The sequence below is a fragment of the Ovis canadensis genome, chromosome 12 (assembly GCF_042477335.2).
Source record: "Ovis canadensis isolate MfBH-ARS-UI-01 breed Bighorn chromosome 12, ARS-UI_OviCan_v2, whole genome shotgun sequence".
Lineage (NCBI taxonomy): Eukaryota > Metazoa > Chordata > Mammalia > Artiodactyla > Bovidae > Ovis > Ovis canadensis.
In genome coordinates this window covers 15140089-15165311 of record NC_091256.1, presented here as the reverse complement: position 1 = coordinate 15165311, position 25223 = coordinate 15140089, and the positions used below count along the sequence as shown (strand labels likewise).

Genomic DNA, 25223 nt, shown 5'->3' with positions numbered 1-25223 from the left:
TATTTGAACTGAGCCAACATGTCTTATTGTCTAAATGACTTCATGTCTTCCACCATAGGATTGTGGAATCCATAGGATTCCATAGGAATCATTCACTCCTATTTATGAACATTTGTGAGCATTTTTACTTTATATGGGTAATTTCCGTTACTAGTCATCTCACAAGACCAAGATAGGAAACATCAGCACTCAGACCCCGAGAGCAAAGTCTTCCTGGGCTGGCTGGGACCCTGAAGAGGGCAGCACAGCCCGCAGAGCAGCCCACACTTGGGGACTTTCAGATATGAAACAGGGAAGCGGAACAGCTCCACACCTCCTTTCTACTGGCCTGTGTCCTGGGGGTCTGCCTGGTTTGCTTTATCCAGGTCAAATGTTCTCTCTCACTTTATCCAGATCAAATGCCCGCTCTCACAGCAAGAACAGGGCGGCCACCACTTACTGAGCACTGAGTGTACTTCCCTGACTATGTGCCAAGTGCTATGCATGCATTTTTTCATTTTTGTAGCAATCCTGTGGTCTAGACAACAGCCCCAAGAAGACTGCAAACCTGCAGAAAAATTCAGGGAAGAGCCTAAGAAGGAATCCATATCAGGTGAAACTGGAGTTGCCAAAGGAAGGATGTACTATCAAAGGAGAAGATACAACTTTCACATTTTTCATCACAGCAATGGTTTGAAAGTCTAGTCCCTTTTCCTAAAGAAGAGGCTGGGAAGCCTGGGACCTGCCTTCATTTCCTCCCAAACACTACTTCCAGCCACCAGGTGTCTGCACCTCCCTGCTGGAGCTCTCTGTTTCCACACAGCGAGCCTCTGCTTCTATTTGGAAATTCAAAATGCTTGATGACAAACCAAGTTCAAGAGTGCTGACATTCTGATGCCACGAATGGGAGAATCAGAGAGTGTAGGAGCTGGGGTGTATGCGTGTGTGAGAGCAGGGACTGAAAACAGAGGAGGGCCAGGGCGTAATAATAATAATCTCGATCACTTGGTCAATGCTGTGTGTCAGAGGCCTGATGTACGTCACCTCATTTAACGTTCACAAGTCTACGAAGGACATGCTATTATTTCCACTTTTAAAGATGAGGAAACTGAGGCTCAAAGAGATTAACTCTCACATCCACACAGCTAGTAAATAAATCAGAGTCAGGATTTAAACCCAGGTTTGTCAGGCCACAAATTTCATGTCCTTAGTCACTGAGCACCAGTGTCTCCCTTCCGCATGGGCCACGGCTGGATTAGTTGGGAAGAAAGGCTAAACTGAGTCAAGAGAGGCTTAAAAAGAGAATCTGGTTTCCTTATCAGTGTCGAGTTAGAGCCCTAGTCTCAAATAGGGGCTAATTTGGCCCCCGGGGGAACATTTCCTAGAGAGATTTTTCATTGTCACAGTATTACCTAGCCCCAAATGTCCTTGATTCCAAGGCTGAGAAATGCTGGGTTAGAGGAATTTTGTGGGTATGGATACTCCTCCCTTAGCTGGAGGTGGAGGAAGGAGTACAGAATATTGGGATACTGACAAAATCAAAGTGCTTTAGACATTAAATGATGTCTCACTTTCGATGGAGATTGTTTAAAATCAGCTCCACCTTATTCTGAACCTGACATTTCCCTTAAGTATAAGATCTACTCTGTCTATTCTCTACATTGGAGAAGCAATATTAGCATCTGACAGCATCAAAAACCTTCCTAAGTAATTTGTCTTCCAGGTTTCCAGATTGACTAAGAAGCAAGAAATAGGCAGCTGCTATCATAGCTGAAGAAGGGTAGAGAGGAGGCTCCTTTTTCTCTTTTCATCTGAATGTGACTAAGGGATTCAAAAGTTTGAGTGGACCATTATGAAAGTGAATTGATTTTAAGAAAGTGACTTTTTATTCCGTGAAGACGTGTAATAAATAAAGAGGAAATGCTGTTAATGAACATGAAGGACCAAACGAAAGGGGGAGGTCAAAGGCCACCAGGACAACAAATGAAATAATAAGAATTAACAATGCATATTATTCCTTTCCCCTAGGGAACTTAAAGAACTCACTTTAAAAGAGGAAAACACTACCTTGTCTAAGAAACTATAAATTCCTAAGGGTAAGTACCACTTCTTTTCTTTCTTCTCCACAGTTAAGAAAGAAATATGTTATGTGCACAGTGGTAGATTTACAGTCAATGTCGTTGCCCAGATGACTGAATCTCTCCTCCGTGCAAATACAGAAGTGTAACTAGGGCCCTTCAACTCAAGGAGAAACTAAGGTTACAGCTTGAATAATTTATTGTAAAAAAAAAAAAATTGTTGGAGAAATAGGGAACTCAAGATAGAATGAGTTGGAGAAATATATATAGTGAAGCAAATACAAACTAAGGGGAAAATCCTGAAGTCTAAATTCTCAGTTCTACAAAGGAATTCACTTTACTTTGAAAAACGAAATATTGAATTCATGTCTTTAATTCTGCTCCCTCCCCAAGCCATACCAAAATAACAGAAAAGAGCTTTTATGTTATTTTTTAGTTATAAACTAAGAAAAAGAATGAAAGCAGAAGATGGAAAGTGGAGAGGCAAGAAGCAACCGGACTGAAATCACAGAAACCCTCAGAGGAATCAGTGGAAGTGGGATGAAGGTGGGGCTAAGAACAAAGAGTACTGAGCGCCCGAGAACAATCAGACTTCCAGACCTCCCCTGCCCCTCTGCTGGGAGGACTAGAGGTTTATTTCCTTAGGGAGGGTCTATGTCTGGGGACAGCTGGCCCAGCTGAGGATAGGGCTACTGAAACTAACACAGGAAAATTCTATACTGAATGTTGAGATGGCCTCTTCACAACTCAGACCCTAGATATAGGTAGGAGATCAGAAAAGCCTTATATGGGGAAACTGCTCACCTGATACAAAAGACCTACAAGTACTGACATCAGGGCTTTCCCAAGGACACAGTCCAGTCAGATCACCCTACGGTAAAGACCACAGTTGACACAGAACTTTCAAGCACCATTTAGTGTCTCACTTTAAAATATGAGCAGGCAACTGAAGATTACCAGACGTTTAAGGAAAATATCTAATGGGAAAGACCAAGACCAAAACAGGCAATTTGGGAGAAAACAGAAAGTATACAGAAAGAAGAAAACTTCAAAATCCATCCATCAATCTTATCCCTAGCGAGATCATTGAGAAATGAAAAGACAGTACATCACGAAACAAGAGCAGGATGCAACCAAAAAGGAGCATTTAGAGAACAATAAAAGAGCCCTTGGCAATTAGGATTTAAGGAGCCTGACTTCACGTCACGCCCTTCTTCTGTGTATGCACGTGAAAGAGCCATCACCTCACCTTTTCCTTACCGCTTTACTTTTCTGTCTCACGTTAAAATTACTGCCTCGAGTTCAAGGACATCTCTTATATGTCTTTGTATCCCTAGTGCCAAGTGCTGGGGACTATTAACTGACATTGTTCCAAGGAAGCAGGTGCTAAATTCCAGTCTGAAGTGGCTCTGCAGACAGCTGCCACACCGAATCAAGGGGATATATATTCATGGGTAGTACAGGAGCTTGAAACCTGTGGGGCGACAACAGCTTCAATGTCCCCACACCTCGTCTTCTTTCTCAATCCTAGGGCTTCGCTGGCTCTTCCTGCTCAGCCAGTCCGCGTGCCTTCCGTGGCCCCGCCTTCACTCCGTCCTGTGGGAGCTGGTTGGGCTTTTCCAGATACAGCCTCGGAGTATAACTGAGGTAGAGAATTCTGGAGTTCTTTGGGAAGCGGTGTGCTCTGACTTCAAAGGCATTCCTGATTCATCAGTCAGAAAATGAAAGCCACTGATACCATGGCCTACAAACCAGCCGGTCCGTTAGGGGGTAAAGAGCACGTGGAGGAGAATGCTCCCTGGGACTGCTCTCTGAGAGCAGCTGTGGCAAGCGGCCTCTGGCACAGAGTGCCAAGTCAGGAAAGTCAAAGGCCCTTCAAGCAGAAAAGAGGAAAGTGTAGAAAGGCAGCTGGCCACTGATGGTGAGCATCTGGGCCTCTTGCCCAGAGGCATCTTTATTTGGGAACACCTGGGTCCTGCCCCTTAGATTACCAAGATTCAAAAATATCTAAATTCTCAACCCAAAGGTAATCAGTCTCCACAAAAGAGGTATTTGTGGGCATTAAGGACAGATACAAGGAAAGAGGAGCACTGAATATGCCGGGTTCCTTTACATCCTTGGTTTCCTTCATCCCATGCTTGCAAATAACTTGGACTGCTTATCCGAAGATCAAATGAGGGGAAAGTTCCTTACAAAAAGTCCTTCCTTGTTTTCGTCTTAACTCCTCTGAGGGGGAGAGAGACAGACAGAGAGAATGCATACAACAAGTATCTCCTGGAGCCAGCATACAAAAGTCCCAAGCTCCTGCTTGAAACCACTGTCATGTAGGGTGACAATCACCCTGGCTTACTCAGGACTTTCCTAGGCTCAGCACTGAAAGTCTCATGTCCCAGGAAAGGCTTCAGTCCTAGGCAAACTGAGATAGTTAGTCACCCTAATGCCATGGTACCTTACTCAGACCAGTCCTATACTTATTTTACACTCCAGAAGAAAAAACTTATACTTCTATTCTCTGAACTTTCTAACGGCCAACAATCTGCAAACTCATCTGACTCTTAACTGTAGTCTGATATTTCACGAAGCATGATTTCCCCAAATCCCCCACTCCCCCAGGAAATGGGAGACACCAGCACGTGGAATATGTGGAGATCGGGCTCAAGAGGTCAGGAGTATCCCCTAAGATCATACAGCTGGTGGAGCCCAGGTAGGATCTGGGTTGCCTAATTCAGGAAACGCTAGTCATTGGAGCAGGGGTTTTCAATCTTGGTACTACTGACCATTTTAGGCCAGACAGGTCTTGGTTGTGGGGACCTGTCCTGCACATCATAAGATTTCAGTTGCATTCTGACTTCCAGCACCTCCTACTCCAGTTGTGACAGTCACAAATGTCTGCAGACATTTCCAAGTGTCCCCTTGCCTGAAAAATCCCCCTGATTGAGAATCCCTGCACTAGACTGTTTTGCCTTCTCTGGAACTTTCCATCTCTGCTCATTTCTCTCTTCCTACTGTCTACTGGCCTTAAACAGATTATAAGGGTGTGTGCCAACTCACCTAATGGAAGGGGACACCATGCCCAGCCAATTCTTGGTTTGCACACCAGTGGGAGGACCTTATGCTCTGTGTTGACTGTGGCCTCTCGGTGGCCAAGGAGCACTAATCAATGCTGGACTGCCTGACGACTACAGCTGCAAGCGCCACCTTGGCCCTCCTCAGACCAGAGCAGTGAGTTCCAGGGTTTTCTTTCTTACACCAAAACATATTATGCCTTTTCACTTATTTATTTTTTTAAAAAAATCATGGTACATTAGGAGATCCAGGATGCAGAGTAAAGCTAACAGATCCCTAGACGCTGCTCTTCCTCTGCTGCCTCCAGGTCCCCTACAGAAACAGCATCCTGGATTCAAATTGGCTTGGGGCTTGCTGATTATCCACCCTGCTCCTCCCTAGAAAGGGCAACAGCAGAGACCCAAGATGCTTACGGGAAAATGAAAGGATTCATGTAATGACTACACATGTCATTTTCTATCCTGGTGAATTGAGTAATAGCTCTTCATGGTGCCCAGAAGATGCTCTAAAAATAAAGAGCAGAAGCAAAGCATTAAAAAGACCAGGGGGGTTCAGGAAACTCATCCAGTCTGAACATGGTTCATGAACATGCTTCTATTTTTAAAAAGGCTTAACTTCATTTGAAAGAAATGAAGACTTGGGAACTGAACCAAAGGGAACCATCTATCGACTTGGCTTCAGAGCAGAAGAGTCACAGAGCAGAAACTGCAAACAAACTGAGCGTCACTGGAGACAAAACTGATGGCCACTCTACCCTATTTACTTGCTTAACAGCTGCCCTGACAGCGTGGCCACAGCTCGGCTTTTGGATCAAGAACATGGAATTCTCTGATCCCAAATGCCTGTGATATGTGTCGCCACTGCCTGTCTTCCTGTGAATTAAAAAAAGGAAAAAAAAAACCTGTAGTGAATAAGCAAGTAAACACAGGAAATTAATTTTGCCTCCAAAACAGGATGGGGCAACCCTGGAGAATGACACAAAGGCCTGGCACAGCCCAGCTGGAGAAGGGGCCCTGAAAGGCGTTAGCTGCACAATAGGAATAGTCCCTGTACGGCAGCAGGAATTTCTTTGGTGTGCATGTTTGTTTTAATTACGAAGCATGACTAGAAACAAAAACAGCCCCACCACCTCCCTGTGCCTGAAGAAACACCCGTCAGTCACAGATACCACGTGCCTGCAGTGCCGGTCACTTCAGAACAGACTGTGTTTTCTCCACCAAACCCAAAGCCTGGCCCATCACTGAGGTGTGGCCTTTACAAAACCCCAGGGAGTCGATGCAAAGCTCTCTCTGCTTGAACTGGTCCCTTATGTTAAGGGCATTGAGGACTCTGCTTCCCTCTAGAGCGCTCGCTCTGGTCTCAAACCAGGAGATGAATCCGAGAACTGACGCAAAACTTTGAACAACAGTTCCTTTCCAACAGGGTGTGTACTATTCAAAGAGCAATAGCAATGTAAACTAAGTTCCTTACTATTAGGTTCGGGGTCCCTCGTTTGCTATTCATGAGGGTCAGTTGTGCTGGTGACCTAGACCTTGGCTGGTCTCTGGTGATTAAGCCCCCAAAGAAGCCAGAGTTAGCCTGCATAACTAAAGAAGGGATCCTATTTTGAGAAAATGGTTTTGGGCTCAATCCAGTTTGAAAATAAGAGTGCAAGAAGAGATGGGTGAAGTCATCCCCAGTGGGGACCATGCACTGTCCTCAACCTCAGCTCAGCTCTGTTGCTGACGTGACTATGGCCATAAGCTGCCAAATGCTGCTTCCCTCTGCTTGTGAAACAGCCAAGCAACCCAGCTGATTTACCGAGTAGAGCTCATTCAGGACCTTCATCAGATCATCTTGGAGCTGCTGGCCGACTTCTTTACTCTGCAAAGAAAGAAGAGTGAAGGTTAACTGGGAAACAGAAGGAAGGAGGAGGAGGCAACAAAGGCAAGAGCAGCACTGACTCCACAAATAACACAGACTCAATTAAGGCCCATTATTTAACCCAGCAAATCAGATAACCACTCCGATCAGGCCAAATTATGGTCGGATTACTCAAAGAGTTTTAATAAAATGAAATGCGCCCCTTTGAGAGTCTAGCAAAGGCAATCGTGTGGAGGGAAAATGGGTTGTAGCCTTTGATTTTTCAATTGGCTGCCAAAGAGAAGGTCTGGAAGCTACAACCTACTTACCAATAGTTAGGTGGGACGAGGTTTTTTGAATCCTTATAGTCAGGCATTCCTGACGATTGTGGAGCAAAGTAAGATGTGAAATAGGATGAGATAGACGTGTGTATAGATAAAATATCCAAGGACTTCAAAGTAGGAACTAAATAGGAACCTCCAAGCAAAAAGAAGTTATACCTCTTAATTGCTTTATTGGTAGAAACACCAAACTCCCAGGGCAGTGGTATGTCAGTCATGACTGGTTGCTAATGTTACTTGAGACTGATAATACACACTGAAAGTGAAAGTCGCTTAGACGTGTCCGACTCTTTGTGACCCCATGGACTGTAGTCCATGGAATTCTCCAGGCCAGAATATTGGAGTGGGCAGCCTTTCCCTTCTTCAGGAGATCTTCCCAACCCAGGGATCAAACCCAGGTCTCCTGTATTGCAGGCAGATTCTCTACCAGCTGAGCCACAAGGGAAGTTCATAATACACATTAAGAGTCTCCAACCAGTTAACCTTAAGCAGTGGTAACTCTCAGTTTCTTTGTTGCTGCTGCCCAGGGCTGGCATCTAACTAAATGGGGAGAAGGGCAGAAATAAACAATAAGGAAGCAGGAAGGAAATTAGAGCCATACCTTTGATACTGAATGTTTATGCAAAGCCTATGAGAGCAGAAACATAAAACTGACTGGCATCACCGGGTTATTGAGAGGGAAAGCCCTTGTTTTATCTTCTGCCAGCTCCTAGGTCTTTCCTACTAAAAATTAGATAACAACAACACCCTTCAAATAGGTGGTATAATGCTACTCCCTGGGACACCTCAGCTCCCACGCAAAGAAAGGAAGACATCCTCCATGTCAGACATAATTATTTAAGATTTTGCTTTTTTTCAAGATGTATGACTTTAAAAATATTTTTTTCTGATTACAAAAGGAATATATACATTTATTGCAATAAATAAGAAAACTGTAGAAAATCTCAAAAAATAAAATGCAACCCTTAATTCCTACTCCTAAGAAATCACCACTTCAGGTTTGTTATACATTTTTCTCTCTACAGTGTTTACGGAATTTGTATTGCATTATACACACTGTAACTTATCCACTTAGACATAAGCTGTGAATATTCCCCTATATATTATTCTTCCATAGCATTATAATAAGATTATATTGATATAGTTCCTATACTCTTGCACATTAACTTTGCATACCAATTTTTATAATAAAATATGCTGCATTTAATTACTTTGTATATAATTTACATAAACACCTTGATTATTTTCTCCTAGAAGTAACCTTGCTGAGTCAAAGACTGCTAACTTACACCATTAAAATGCCCTTGGGAAAAACTGTACCCATTTAAAATACCACCAGAAGCATATAAGAATGTTCTTTTACTTTATCTTGAAAATTCTATATGGTATCCTCTTTTAATTTGCAGCCCTTTGATTCTAGTGAGCCTAAACTTTTTTCTTACATGCTTAGCAGTCATTTTCACTTTTCTTTCAGACTTTGCCACTTTTCTATTAAGGAATTAATTATGGATATAACCCATGTGTGACCTTTGTCGTGAGCAGACATGAATTTTTACACTTGGTAGTGTGGAGAGGGACGGAGGGAGCCCTGAATTAGCAATCATGAGACGCTTCTATTTCTAGCTCCTCCACCATCAAGAAGATAACTTTGGACAACCTGGTCACCTCTCTGGACTTCTGTTTTTCTTTCCAAAGATTGAAAGTTTTTGGCTTAAACATCCCTAAGTTCTTTCCCAACTTCTGCCATTCCATAATTTTTCACGATCTCTTGCCTAGCTTCGAGTCCACGTTAGATTCCAACATCGGCCACTTCAGTGGACAGTGGGTTGGCCTTCCTCCATAGAGTAGAAGATAATGAGCAGGCTCTCCTCAGGGACCGAGATGCTTTACAAAATGGATGGCTTCGGGAGTAGCTTGCCAACCTTAAATTTACTATCCCCAAATAACTCTCACTCAATGCCCTCAACCGCTGGAAGAAGCCACAAGAGGAAACGCCTTTCATCTAGGATTCCCATCACGAGCAGAGCTGAGCTCCATGGAAGTAGCAGGGCTCCAACGAGGTGAAGTGAGGCGAAATGACTCACCCAGCAGTCCCAGAGTCAGCAACAGGCCAGGAAGTGACCACGAGTATCACTTGCAAAGGCCCTGCCCTCCGGCCTCCAGGCCAGCTCCCCCTGCTCGCCTCCCAGCCTCTCCTACACGTCCTGGTGTTTCGATGGCAGACATTCCAGGATAAGGCTCCCATTCCTCTACCCTGCTGCCGACCCATGACTTAAATAACCTAGCCCTCCACAGGAGATGGGACGGGGAGAGGAGAAAAAGCATGACCAATAGAACAGCAATTAAGCCCAGGCAGATGTTTCCTTTCCTGTACTGATTAGTTGGAAAAGGACCGACTCAACTATTATCCCTGTTTATTTGAACAGGCTGCTGAAGTGATCCTGACTTACTCTGCTTCTGGCTGCGGGCTGGGCGGGGAACACACGTGTTGCTAGCAGGGTTACAGTTATGAGAAAGCCCCCCACCATCGGGAGCCATTCTGACTCGAGGGGAGAGGCAGGAAATAGCCTGTACCTCTCCTTTCACAGATGATAAAAGGCCACCGTTCTCCATTTCCGAAACCTTAGCTGTGTGCCTCTAGGGGCCTGCGTGGCCCCGGCCACCCGAAAAGGGCTTCCGTGCTGGCGTCCGCCGCGGAGCGGTTGTCAGAACGGGGAAGCTCCAAGGGGGCCCCACCCAAAGACAAGGGGGACATTTATTCCTGGGAACAACAGGGCCTGGTGAGGCCGTGACAATGTAGACCGTGGGGCCTTTCCGTTTCCTATGGAAAACAGCAAGGGGCTCCGCCGAGGCAGGGAAGAGAGAGAGCCTACAGAGCAGGCTTTGTGCGCTACCACACAGCCTGCATCTCTTTTCTTTAAAATTTCTTGGAAGAGAATGAGTCATCTAAACATCGCAGGAAACCAAATAGAAGTCGAGGGAAAAAATGACTTTGGGCAAAGTTTTTCTCTTAAATGTTTGCATAGTAATCTTTGCCTGGAAAAAAAAGAGAAGATGCCTAAATTTAGACGAGAGATGGGGCACAGTGAACAATGCTGGTTCTCTGGGGGTAGGGCCCTGGTGTGCCCAGGCAGGGGCTTTTATTTTGACACTCACCACAACTGTTTGGCCGCGTGTTTCCCAGGCTCTCCCCTGCCTGCCTGCTGCCGGGGCGGGGCTGATCGGAAGGCAGCGAGATTGCAACAGGGCCTGCCAGCTGTGTGCTTACAACATGGGCAGGGAGTCCTCCAACAGATAACAGCACTGGACAACAGAACTGAAACACACAGCCTCGTTTCCCCAAGACCAGCAAGTTCTGAAAGCTCCTCACCCACAGCAAGGATACAGCTGCAGAAATATAAGGAAACATGGGATGGGCTGGGCTGGTGGGACACTGGTCCCTCAGCTTTGGAGCAATATGCGTCCCTGAGCTGGGATGGGCCTTGTGTGAGCACCTCCCAAAGAACACTGATTAGTAAAGTGTTTTCAAACCAGTCCTCATCAGGGAGGTTACCTGACTCTCTATGTACTTACTCAGCACCCACGTGGCTTGGCAAGTTGGGGAGGAGGGGCTGCGGCTTACTGGCTCTCAACCTATACTACAAAGCTCTATTATTTGATAGGCACCAAATTACCCCTTATTTGTATGAAAGAGAAAAAGAGGAAGGCATGTCTCCGCCATGTGGTGAGAGCTAATTTCAGCCCTGTCTCAAGGCTGAGCCTGTCAGCAGGTAGAAACAGTAGGGTCATTCAGTTCTTCACCGATCAGCTTGTGTCAGCAGATTTCCAAGAAAGAATCGAATTTTCAAGGGCATATAGCTCCCTCCACCAGGGCTACCCTCCTCTCTACCCAAAAGATATTTCTGAGACTGATTGTTAAAAAAATGTGAAACTGAATTTACATGAACAGATTTCAGAAGAAAGAGACATGAACCCTATACAAAGCTCTGGCAGCAAGAGAGGTGTCACCAGATGGACAGTGACAGTTTCAGGGGCACTGGGGCTCACTACTTCAAAGTGGCCAAATTTCAAGAGCTACAGCTATGCCTGAAATGTTTCTGAGGGGAGGACAGGGCTAAAAGCAGTGGCTGTGCAGTGGCAGGGCCTGCGCTGGCTGACAGTGGGCACTGTGTCTGGCCTCTCCCGAACCCAACTCAGCCCATCAAAACAGGTGGTGCAGGATGCGGCAGTGGGCGTGCAGGGTGGGGGATCTGGTCAGAGCTCAGGAGTGACTTCTAGATTTCCCTGTGGCCACACTACTTGTGACTGTGTGGCGGGACACTTTCTACCCAGCCTTTACTCGGTGACTAAGATACCACATGGTGGCTGTAGCAAGGCCGTGCTTTGACAATACTCTGGAGAGCCCATGGTAGCATAAAAATACAAATATACTGAATTGCAAGACATATAGAGAGGGAGGCTAGGAGCTGCCGTGAAAGAAACACCCTGAAGTTCTTCTACCTTCTGAAGACAGAGTAGAACAGGATTTCTAAAAATACATTTAAAAAATTGTAATCCAGTATAATGTGTGTGTGTCTACAGTAAAAATAGTTTTTTATGTGTAGTGCATTCTGATATTTCTTATTCTTTTCTCTTTTCAAGTTTTTAATGCTAATCATAATTTACTAAATTCATTTTACAATTAATCAAGGAGTCATTATACACAGGTTTAAAAAGACTAGACCCACAAATTGTGGCATTGATAAAAAAAATAGTGGCAGAAGCCCACCAACCAAGATAAGTGCTATGTAACTTGGCCCTCAAGTTGGCTAGTTACATGCTTTGAAGAAGGTTAATTACTAGCTGCTGGCAAGGTGGGAAACGCTGGATTTTAAGGAGTGATCTCTAAGAATCCATTGGCAAATATTTATAGAACATCTATTATGTGTCAGGAACTTGTGGTTTACCTGGAAGTACAGCAGTATACTGAGCTTCCCTGGTGGCTCAGGGATAAAAGAATCCGCCTGCCAGTGCAGGCGGCGCAGGAGACATGGATTTGATCCCTGGGTCAGGAAGGTCCCCCGGAGGAGGAAATGGCAACCCCCTTCAGTATTCCTGCTTGGAAAATCCCATGGACAGAGGAGCATGGCATGCTGCAGTTCACGGGGTTGCAAAGAGTTGGACACGAATGAGTGACTGAGCATGCACACACAGCCGTGTGCAAAACAGTTTAAACATTTACAGTCTATTGAGAAAGATGGACATTAAGCTGATGTCTGAGCCTACGAGAATGCAGCTCTTCCAGTCTCAAAAGCATTACTAGAGATGGAATTCTAGTTTTCTAGTTCAAGATGAATTTTTTTTTTTCTATCTTAGCCAAGAGGTTTCCACACTTGACCTAACTCCAGAGCAAGTTAGAACCTAGCTTGCTAGAAACAGAAATGTGATTTCAAAAAATCTTGCTATTACATAGCAAAACTTATCTTTGAATTTGCCTTTCTAAGTTACGGATAGGTATTTCCAGTTGTAAAGATATTGCATCAGTATAAGTGACCCCCAAAGCAGTCACATTTCATTTTTAAAGAATCCCTTGAGCTTCTCAGCATCATACAAACTAAAAACTCACCAGGTTCTCCTTCACTCAGAAGTAGATGAGCATAGTTAAATTCTCTCTGTAACAAGAGTCATATTTTAAAAGAAAATGTCAGAAGCCTGACACAGTCTGAGCCACATTATCCATCTTAGAATTTGCCTTTTGAAATACACCTGGTTTCTCAATTAGATTCCTATTTATCTAAAGAACTTAATCTTAAAAAAATCCCAAAGCTACTAAAATATGAAACCACCTAAAGCTAATGAAAGACACAGACTATAACTTTAAACCCTATTTCTGTCTTCCATGGTGCCCAGCCCACTGCTTTGTACATAGTAGCCAGTAAGATAACCAGTTGCTGAATCAATTAGATAAAATTTTAGACTTACACATCATGCTTTCACAGAAGCTACTCCCCAGGCAGGACTGTAGCTAAATCCCTCCAATAGATAGGCTCTATCAAACACAGGGAAGAAGAATTTTTGTCTTTTCTTATAGTGCTGCTGCACAATCTATTCCCCTCCCCAGTTTCACTAATAACAATAGTAATAATAACTCTGCAAGAAATAAGCAATTTTCCTACAGGGGAGGAGGAGTAGGTGTTCAGCAAAAAGGAAGAAATTGGTGGGGGTGGGGGTCAGTGGTTGTAGAGGCAAAGTAAAAAGGATAGATTTATTTTCTATCTCTTTAGGTAGATTAAACAGAAAAGATCCTTCTCAGATGTACAACTGGGACTTAGCTCAATTGGGGTCATAAATTAAATGTCTAAAGGTAGCACAATCCCTGCTGCCTAGGTCAGAAGACAAAGAATGCCCATTACTAAATTCTGGTTTAACGAAATCCAAGAGTGTTCTCCTCTAGGGCACTTGTTTCTGAAAGCCATTTCCTTAAGGCTTTCCCAGAAGTTCTGGAATGTATGAGTAGTCAGACTTAATAATCCACAGTAATGCTAGTAGGCCCTGGGAGAAAATCCATTCTTTGCTATGACAGTGAACTCTATGGATTCAGTTTCTTCCTGCCGTGGATACTTGCTGTGCTCTGTTACAACAGACTGGAGCCTCCTGTCAGGGAAACATCTGATTCAGACAAGGCTGAGTCCCACTGGACTAAGGCAGGGGTGGGGTGGAGGCGGGGGACAGGAAGAGACTGAAGGCCTTCTGCTCTCCCAAGACCTTGGAATGATACAGTATATTCATAAAGCACAACCCTATAGCAACTGGAATGTCCTTCCATGGATGTTTCAATCTTGGAATGGACGATGCTAAGAAATTAGAATAGTAAGTAAAAATTTAGAATAGTAAGTAATATTAAGCAGAGACATTACTTTGCTAACAAAGGTCTGTCAAGTCAAGGCTATGGTTTCTCCAGTAGTCATGTATGGATGTGAGAGTTGGACTATAAAGAAAGCTGAGTGCCAAAGAATTGATGCTTTTGAACTGTGTTTTTGAAGAAGACTCTTGAGAGTCCCTTGGACTGCAAGGAGATCCAACCAGCCAATCCTAGAGGAAATCAGTCCTAAATATCCACTGGAAGGACTGATGCTGAAGCTGAAACTCCAGTACTTTGGCCATACGATGCGAAGAACTGACTCACTGGAAAAGACCCTGATGTGGGGAAAGAGTGAAGGCAGCAGGAGAGGGGGATGACAGAGGATGAGGTGGTTGGATGGCATCATCAATTAGACGAGTTTGAGCAAGCTCTGGGAGTTGGCGATGGACAGGGAAGCTTGGCGTGCTGCAGTCCGTGGGGTTGCAGAGTCGGACACGACTGAGTGACTAAACTGAATTGAATACTAAGAAAATAAGCTGAAAGTAATATCCTTTAAAAGGAAAGAGACAAGTCCAAGGCTTCATTTCTTAAACCATCACTGTGATCCTTCTCTTGGCAAATTTCCATCTTTAACACTTCAGGATAATGATCTGAGGGAGTGGAATGGTGTCTTTAAGCCCTGATCTCCAGTGCTAAAGGACTCCTTGAGGTCATGTTGAAGGTGAGTGATCATCCCATCCCCCAGGCAGGACACTAAAGGCATAGAAGTGGTGTCTTGATGACCATGGCATCATTGTGTAGATCGGTCCACAGGGGACAAAAGATGCAAAGGCAAATAAGCAACATGAGAACACAAATCTCTCAGCAGCTGTAAAATGAACTCTGGAGAAAAAACAATGTGTTGGACCTCAGCAAGAAAGGGGGAGAAAAGCCAGACTGGTAAGTGGATGTAAGCACATGCCTACAGTAAGGAATTCCAGGAGCTGGGGGATAGGAAGAATACCCCTGGGCTCCCAGATGATTGGGAGGAGGTTGGGAGAATAGGGGTTCTTAGAGCCCGTCTGAAAGTCGGCAGCATGAACATGGCATGCAGGGCAGCCTGGTGGGAAGTGGAGCAGTCAGCAGCACCCTACAGGAAATGCCTGGGGCACTGGGGAAATCGCTGATGAGACAATTTAAAGAGGAGCCTGGCAGCAAAGTCAGTTCACTGAGGGATCTGTGTCATTCCCATACTTCTGGAATGGCCTTAGAATCCCACTGTCCAGGGAGTAAAAGGGGAGTAGGGGGTTTCCTTAGGAAGAGAGCATCTTCTTGACACTTCAGGTGCCAGAGTCAGACCTGACAGGAGCATAAAGCCAGCTCTGGGAGACAGAGTCCTCACTGGCAGAAGATCAGGAAGCATTTCCTTGGGGCTGGGTGGAGCTCTGAGTGAGGACAGCTCTCCTCATTGACAGCGGCAGTCCGCACCCCTTAGTCTCTGTCCACACTGTGTCCACACTCGCAGCCACGCCTGCCAGCTCACAGTTAAAAACATCTGCATCCTCGGAGGAAGGCACCCTCCCTCATCCCCAGTGAAAAATCAGTGAATTGTAAGAAAGAGGACGCACAGAGTTTGGAACTCACGATTTCCAGTCTCCAGCTCTGATTTCTCACCTAAGCACTTCAGTTTTTCTCTTTACTTCAGGCTTTATAAATTTTCCAGATTTGCAAAAAAGAACACCTGCCTGCCTGCGGGTGCTGGGCATAGGGTCCATACATATCATTTAGGGCAGGTTCGTTCACTGTCTTTTCAAATCTCCTATATCTTACTGATTTTTTATGTTTGTTTTTGTCTAGTTACTTGATCATTCCCTAAGTCAGGTGTACTAAACCTCCCACTGGGGTTGATGATTTGTCTATCTCTCTTTTTGATTCTGTCCATTTTTGATTTATATGTTTTAAGGTTGCCTTATTAAGTATAAACTTCTTTCTGATAACGTGAATCTTTAATTATTACAAAATGTCCTTCTTTATCTCTAATAATTCTTTTTGCATTAAAATCTACCTGGTCTGATTTTATCACTGCTATCTTTTCCCATCATTTTCTTTAACTGTTTCTATATCCTTATATCCTTTCTTTTATAAGCAATTATACACTTCAGTTTTGTGTATTTAAAATGTTTTTTTATTTTGCATGAACCTATTTACACTGATTGTAATTACTGATACATTTAGGCTTAAATCCACCAATCACCTAGATGCTATCTGTTCTCTTTTTCTCATTTTTTTTAATCTTCTTTTTTCCTTCCATTGGAAAAAAAATCAATAAGTCACTCTTTTTGATTTATCCTAAATGTTTTGACAAGTGTACAAAATGAGTAACACCTGCTGCAGTTAAGACACAGAACAGTTCTATCACTCACCAAAAAATTCATTCTTGCTTCCTCTTTGTAGTCCAACTGTCCTCCACCCTTCACCCCCTGGAAGCCATTGCTATGTTCTGTATGCCTACAGTTTTGCTTACCAGAATCTTTCTTATCAATTTGGGGGCTATTTTTTACTTATTTAGTTTTCCCTCTTAGATTGGTAGAGATACTATTTCTTTAGTGATAACCCTAAATTATGACACATATCCTTGACTTGCCAAAGTCTAATATAAATTAATGGGCTTCCCTGGTGGCTCAGGGTAAAGAATCTACCTGCGAATGCAGGAGACAAACATCCCTGGGTTGGGAAGATCCCTGGAGAAGGCAATGGCACCCCACTCCAGTATCCTTGCCTGGGAAATCCCATGGACAGAGGAGCCTGGTGGGCTACAGTCCATGGGGTTGCAGAAAAGTTGGACACAACCTGGAGACTCAACAACAGCAACAAAATAAATGAATACTCTTCCCACTTTCTGGACAATTTCTTTAAATCTATTTCCCAATTTCTGCCTAGACGTATATTGTATTGTTTCCATTTACATTAATTTTACATATGTTTAAAACCCTGCAAGAGATTATTTCTTAAAGTCAATATTCATTTAGGTGTATACGCATACATACTTTCTGTTTCTCCTCACTCTTTACTGCATCTCCACGCTTCTATCTGAGACCATTTTATTTCTGCCTAAAAAAATGCCATTCAGTATTTCTTTTAGTGCAGGTTCTACTGGTGAGAAGTTTTTGTCTGAAACTGTCTAGTTCACCTTCATTTTTGAAATCTCTCTCAGCATTTCATTCCATTGTCTCTTTTCTTCTGTTGTTACTGTTGAGAAGTCAGCTGCCAGGAGTTCCTTTGAAAGTAACGTTAGCTTTTTTTTTCTTTGCTGTTTTTAAGATTTCTCTATGTCATAGTTTTCAGCAATTTTAATATAATGCACCTAAGTGTAATTTTCTTTGTTATTTATCCTGCTTGGGGTTCATAATCCTTTATCATATCCCACAAGTCTCTTATGCTCTTTGTTTTTCGGGGGGGGGGGGGTTGTATTTTCCATCCTTTTCTCGTTCTCAGCTTCAGTATGTATTTTTTCCTAACCTATCTTCCAATTCATTAATTCTTTAGTCGGCTTTGTCTAATATGCTATTTGATTCACACTGAGCTTTTTATTTCAGTTACTGTGTTTTTCAATACTCAAATTTCTGTTTGATGCTCTTTTTTTTTTAAACACTGAGATAAAACTCATATTCCAAACAATTCATAAAGCACCATTGTGTTTCCTGAACATGTGCATTCCTCCTTTAGAGAAATGTCTATGCAAGCTTTTTGCCGTTTTAAAGACTGGGCTGTTTCTCTCCTTATTGTTGAGTGGTAAGAGTTCTTTATATATTCTGGATACTAGATCCTTATCAGAAATATGACTCAAAAATATTTTCTCCCATTCTATAGGTTGTCTTCATTTTTTTAAATACTATCCTTTGAAGTACAATAATTTAAAATTTGATGAACTTCAATTTCTATACGTCTTCCTTTTGGTGCTTGTGTTTGGTGCCACACCTAAAAACCTGTCACCTAATCCCAGGTCACAAAGCGTTATGCCTACATTTTCTTCTAAAAGTTTTAGCTATTAAATTTGTATTTTTGATCCATTTTGAGTTGTTTGATTCCTTTTTATAATTTTCCCATTTTTTGTTATTATTTGACTTCATCAGTTCAGTTCAGTTCAGTGGCTCAGTCGTGTCCGACTCTTTGCGACCCCATGAATCGCAGCACGCCAGGCCTCCCTGTCCATCACCAACTCCCGAAGTTCACTCAGACTCATGTCCATCGAGTCAGTGATGCCATCCAGCCATCTCATCCTCTGTCGTCCCCTTCTCCTCGGTGGTCCCCTTCTTCTCCTGCCCCCAATCCCTCCCAGCATCAGAGTCTTTTCCAATGAGTCAACTCTTTGCACGAGGTGGCCAAAGTACTGGAGCTTCAGCTTTAGCATCATTCCTTCCAAAGAAATCACAGGGCTGATCTCCTTCAGAATGGACTGGTTGGATCTCCTTGCAGTCCAAGGGACTCTCAAGAGTCTTCTCCAACACCACAGTTCAAAAGCATCAGTTCTTCGGCGCTCAGCCTTCTTCACACTCCAACTCTCACGTCCATACGTGACCACAGGAAAAACCATAGCCTTGACTAGACCGACCTTAGTCGGCAAAGTAATGTCTCTGCTTTTGAATATGCTATCTAGGTTGGTTATAACTTTTCTTCCAAGGAGTAAGCGTCTTTTAATTTCATGGCTGCAATCACCATCTGCAGTGATTTTGGAGCCCCCCAAAATAAAGTCTGACACTGTTTCCACTGTTTTCCCAACTATTTCCCATGAAGTGATGGGACCGGATGCCATGATCTTCGTTTTCTAAATGTTGAGCTTGAAGCCAACTTTTTCACTCTCCTCTTTCACTTTCATCAAGAGGCTCATGATGTACTCTGCACAGAAGTTAAATAAGCAGGGTGACAATATACAGCCTTGGCGTACTCCTTTTCCTATTTGGAACCAGTCTGTTGTTCCATGTCCAGTTCTAACTGTTGCTTCCTGACCTGCATACAGGTTTCTCAAGAGGCAGGTCAGGTGGTCTGGGATTCCCATCTCTTTCAGAATTTTCCACAGTTTACTGTGATCCACACCATCAAAGGCTTTGGCATAGTCAATAAAGCAGAAATAGATGTTTTTCTGGAACTCTCTTGCTTTTTCCATGATCCAGCGGATGTTGGCAATTTGATCTCTGGTTCCTCTGCCTTTTCTAAAACAGCTTCAACATCAGGGAGTTCACGGTTCATGTATTGCTGAAGCCTGGCTTGGAGAATTTTGAGCATTGCTTTACTAGCATGTGAGATGAGTGCAATTGTGCAGTAGTTTGAGCATTCTTTGGCATTTCCTTTCTTTGGAATTGGAATGAAAACTGACCTTTTCCAGTCCTGTGGCCACTGTTGAGTTTTCCAAATGTGCTGGTATATTGAGTGCAGCACTTTCACAGCATCATCTTTCAGGATTTGAAACAGCTCAACTGGAATTCCATCACCTCCACTAGCTTTGTTCATAGTGATGCTTTCTAAGGCCCACTCTACTTCATATTCCAGGATGTCTGGCTCTAGATGAATGATCACAGCATTGTGATTATCTGGGTCATGAAGATCTTTTTGTACAGTTCTTCTGTGTATTCTTGCCACCTCTTCTTAATATCTTCTGCTTCTGTTAGGTCCATACCATTTCTGTCCTTTATTGAGCCCATCTTTGCATGAAATATTCCCTTGGTATCTCTAATTTTCTTGAAGAGATCTCTAGTCTTTCCCATTGTGTTGTTTTCCTCTATTTCTTTGCACTGATCGCTGAAGAAGGCTTTCTTATCTCTTTTTGCTATTCTTTGGTACTCTGCATTCAGATGCTTGTATCTTTCCTTTTCTCCTTTTCTTTTCGCCTCTCTTCTTTTCACAGCTATTTGTAAGGCTTCCCCAGACAGCCATTTTGCTTTTGTGCATTTCTTTTCCATGGGGATGGTCTTGATCCCTGTCTGCTGTACAATGCCACAAACCTCATTCCATAGTTCATCAGGCACTCTATCTATCAGATCTAGGCCCTTAAATCTATTTCTCACTTCCAGTGTATAATCATAAGAGATTTGATTTAGGTCATACCTGAATGGTCTAGCGGTTTTCCCTACTTTCTTCAATTTCAGTCTGAATTTGGTAATAAGGAGTTCATGATCTAAGCCACAGTCAGCTCCTGGTCTTGTTTTTGTTGACTGTATAGAGCTTCTCCATCTTTGGCTGCAAAGAATATAATCAATCTTCATAAACATAGTTAATTTAAAGTTGAAAACCATTATATGGACCTCCTATAGATCCACTGCTTTTCTTACTAGTGTATATACAAAACAATGAGAGGTATTAGGGCTAGGATGATAGCATCTTCCACTACAGAGGATTTAAATTTCTTATAGTCACTAGATATCTTGGATCAACTTAATCCAACGAGAGATTAAGATAATTTGAAGTTAGGTTTCAGTCCCTGTGAGACTGCTAAAGTCTATTTCTGGTTCACTGCTACTTCTAAATTGTATTCCTGTGGGGTCCCAAAGCCTGGGGAAGTTTGCTACGGCTCCCCCGTCCTTGGCCTGAATTCCAATTTTTGTCCTGTTAACCCTATAAGGGTATTATCACAAGCTATGTGTGGCTTCTCTTCTAGAATAGCAGGTGCCTCTTAGCAAAAGCAGCTCCAAAGAAGCAGAAAGGTTGGTCTGAATGACCTAAACTGCTGTCCTAGTAGCAGAATTCAAAGTTTAAACTTGGAAGACAGGCATTACTTTATGTGTGGCCTTCATCAGGTCCAGTGCAACAGTGGATATCTAATAAGTATGCTTTGTATGAAAGAAAGAATGATACTGGTGAAAGTGAAGGCTTACCACATTTATGTTTTAAAGTTGTTCATTTCCCAGGGCATGATAACCAACATACTCTGGTAAAATAAGAGAGGAGCAAGCCTGAGGTTTGAAATATGGTCTTCATTACTTCCTTAGGGGCTTTTCAAAAACCACAATCCATCAAAGGATAGGAGAAGGATGAATCCACCTCATATAAAGGGCATAGTAATTAGTTGTAGTAATTGAGACTCCTGATTTAAATCTCAGGCATTCTCTGGTAACCCTAGGTCCACCAAAGGGAGGAACTACCCATGAAATTCTAAAACTGAGTACATATCAAAGTCTTCTATGGGGCCATGTGGGGCTTGAAGTCTTGGCCATCTAATTCCTGGGCCATATGTGAAAATAGCTCCACCAATTATCCCAAATTCCTTAACAGCACACTGGCCTTTCTTAACTGACACTAGCATAAAAACAGAAAAAAAGTAAGCACTGACTTCTAATTCTGTCTCCAATAAGTGGCCATGTGCTGCTGGTGTTTCCTTTATGATATATGTAACATCTGCCTCCTTTTCATTCCCTCTGTTATTGCTACCACATAGTGAAAGTGAAAGTCATTCAGTCATGTCTGACTCTTTGTGACCCCATGGTCTATACAGTCCATGGGATTCGCCAGGCCAGAATACTGGAATGGGTAGCCTTTCCCTTCTCCAGGGGATCTTTCCAACCCAGGGATCGACCCCAGGTCTCCTGCATTGCAGGTGGATTCTTTACCAGCTAAGCCACAAGCGAAGCCCAAGAATACTGGAGTGGGTAGCCTATCCCTTCTCCAGCAGATCTTCCTGACCCGGAATCAAACTGGGGTCTCCCACACTGTAGGCAGATTCTTTACCAACTGAGCCATCAGGGAAGCTACCACATGGGGCCCTTATTACTTTGTCCCTGGATTAGAGGCTCAGTCTTTCTGAAACAACAGCTCTGTTATATCATTTTCCTATGAATAAATCTCCCTTCATTCCCTCGGACTCTCAGAATGAAGTTCAGACTCCTTGGTCTGGCATTCAGGGCCCTCTTCAGCCTTGTTTCAAGCGCTCTCCTCATAAATACTCTGGTTCAGCCAAACTCTTTTACTCACCACCCTTTGAAGGTGGTGAGCATGTTTCTATGCTCTCTTTGGCCCTGAAATGTCTTCTTTCTTTTTGGACTGTCCTTCCACTCTAACTTCCCTTCCACACTCATGAACTCCTTACTTTTCCATTTCTAATTATGAAAGCATTTTCATTCACTAAAAACCAAGCTCAAATGTCACCTGTCTACTTACTGTATGTAAAGCATCTACTATATCTGGTACAGGATAAAATCTTCAATATATATACTTTAAAATAAAGTGAGTGTGTGATGAGTGTGATACACTTTTCAATCCATGGTGAAATGTAAATTGCATGGCAAGTTTTCAAAAAATTAAACTGTGTACCTCACATTATATATTTTTTTAATTTTTTAAATGTTTTATTTTTTAATTTTTTTTAATTTTAAAATCTTTAATTCTTACATGCGTTCCCAAACATGAACCCCCCTCCCACCTCCCTCCCCATAACATCTCTCTGGGTCATCCCCATGCACCAGCCCCAAGCATGCTGTATCCTGCGTCAGACATAGACTGGCGATTCGATTCTTACATGATAGTATACATGTTAGAATGCTATTCTCCCAAATCATCCCACCCTCTCCCTCTCCCTCTGAGTCCAACAGTCCGTTATACACATCTGTGTCTTTTTTGCTGTCTTGCATACAGGGTCGTCACTGCCATCTTTCTAAATTCCATATATATGTGTTAGTATACTGTATTGGTGTTTTTCTTTCTGGCTTACTTCACTCTGTATAATCGGCTCCAGTTTCATCCACCTCATCAGAAGTGATTCAAATGAATTCTTTTTAATGGCTGAGTGATACTCCATTGTGTATATGTACCACAGTGTGGAGATTCCTCACATTATATTTAAAAAGTGACAGTGGTCCAGTGGCTAAGCTCTGTGCTCCCAATGCAGGGGGCCTGCGTTCGACCCCTGGTCAGGGAACTAAAGGGTTCCCATGCTGCAACCAAAGATCCCACACGCCACAACTAAGATTGAAGATCTTACGTGCTGCACCCAAGACCTGGCACAGCCAAATAGATAAATAAATTTTAAGAAACTGATTTCATGGAGATGGCTTAAAGGCTATAAAGTAAAAGATAAAGCTGTAAGACCATCAGGAGACAATACAATGGGATATCTTAAAGACCATAGGGCATGAAAGGCTTCCTTAAATATGGCAGTAAAAGCACTAACCACAGGAAAGCGAATGAAAGTACATTAAAATCGTAAACTTTTATTAGCCAATAGAAAATATGAAAGGGAAAAAGTAAAACATAGTGTAGCAGAATATATCTACCCATATAACCAATAAAAGGATTAATATTCCTAAAAGGCATTTCATTAAACAATATATCTAAATGGTCAATACAAACTAGAAAAGCTCTCAAACTCATAGCAATCAGATTGTTGCAAATTTGCTGATAAATAATAATCCTATCAGCAAATTAAAACTGATAAGACAATAACTAAAATTAAATGTAAAACTATAGCTCAAATTAAAAATCTGACCGTACTAAACATTAATAAGGCTGCAGAAAAATGAAACTCTTACACATTGCTGGTGGGGGTGAAAATTACTAATAACTACTTCAGGAAAGTCCAAAGGAAATCAGTCCTGAATATTCATTGGAAGGACTGATGCTGAAGCTGAAGCTCCAATACTTTGGCCAACTGATGCAAAGAACTGACTAATTGGAAAAGACCCTGATGCTGGGAAAGATTGAGGGCAGAAGGAGAATGGGATGACAGAGGATGAGATGATTGGATGGCATCACCATCCAATTGGATGGATATGAGTTTGAGCAAGCTCTGGGAGCTGGTGATGGACAAAGAAGCCTGGTGTGCTGCAGTCCACGGGGTTGCAAACAGTTGGACACAACTGAGTGACTGAAATGAACTGAACTGAACTGACTTTGAGAAACAGTTTGAAAGTGAAAGTGAAAGTGAAGTCGCTCAGTCATGTCTGACTCTTTGTGACCCCGTGGACTGCAGCCTACCATGCTTCTCCATCCATGGGATTTTCCAGGCAAGAGTACTGGAGTGGGTTAATTTAGTATTATATAAAAAGGAAGATACGCCAATTTTTTAAACCAGAAATTCCACTACTAGGTACACACCCTAGTAAGCACAACCTTAATTGTTCACTATAGTATCGTCTGCATTAGCCCCAACTGAAAACAACCTAAATGCCCAATGACAATGAAATGGATAAGCAAATTGTGGTGAATTCATTAAGTGGAACCCTAGAGCAGTGAATATACACGAGGTACAGCTACATGCAACTGCACGGAAGAAGCTCACCAACTGTGGCAAACAAAAGAAGCAAGACACAAAAGGACGCATGTAGTACAGTTCCACTATGTAAAGTTCAGAAACAGGCAAAACGATGCTTTCAAAGGTGAACACCTAGAGGCTACAGTTTAACAAAAGCAACGATAATAATTATCATGGTCACAAAGTTAGGATAGTGGGGAGGAATAGAAAGAGCTCTCCCTGGGGAAGAGTACACAGCAGGGACTTTCGAAATGCTGGTAAGGTTCTATGTATTGACCTGGGTGGTTATTTACCTTGAGGTTTGCTTATAATTACTCACCTATTATACATATATATTTTACCTATTTTTCTATATCACCACAGCAAATTTTAAAAACTGGAAAACAAAGTCCCAGATTGCACAGTGATGTCTATCACAAATGCAGGAATGAGTCTGTGCTGATACACGTTGGTTCACAGGTCTTCCTTCAACAATCAGACTAAACAGGAGCTCCTTCCTTATTGCCTGTCTCACACTGTCTGGCAATGATTATCTACACCACTGACGGGACGCCTCTTATTCACGATGCCATGATTACAGCTGTTTATGTAAACGCCTTCTTCCCTTTCAACTACAGCATAAGTTTCTGAAGTGTCTGGATTATATCTTGCAATTAGTAGCTTATAGCTAGTGGAGGTGATGGAATTCCAGTTGAGCTATTTGAAATCCTGGAAGATGATGCTGTGAAAGTGCTGCACTCAATATACCAGCACATTTGGAAAACTCAGCAGTGGCCACAGGACTGGAAAAGGTCAGTGTTCATTCCACTCCCAAAGAAAGGCAATGCAAAAGAATGTTCAAAACTACTGCACAATTGCAC

The 25223-nt window shown here is 42.8% G+C and overlaps 1 protein-coding gene across 14 annotated transcripts in view; it reads right to left on the bottom strand.

The window, feature by feature from the left end:
- The window catches only part of SRGAP2 (SLIT-ROBO Rho GTPase activating protein 2), a 257191-nt gene that overhangs the window by 71701 nt on the left and 160267 nt on the right, over positions 1–25223 (bottom strand). For all 14 annotated transcript variants that reach the window (XR_011247624.1, XR_011247623.1, XR_011247625.1 and 11 more), the window contains one exon: positions 6924–6986. Coding sequence is in view for 10 of the 14 variants with exons in the window: in XM_069545245.1 (XP_069401346.1) it covers positions 6924–6986 (63 nt within the window). In the remaining 4 variants the exon portion in view is untranslated. The remainder of the gene's footprint in view (positions 1–6923; positions 6987–25223) is intronic.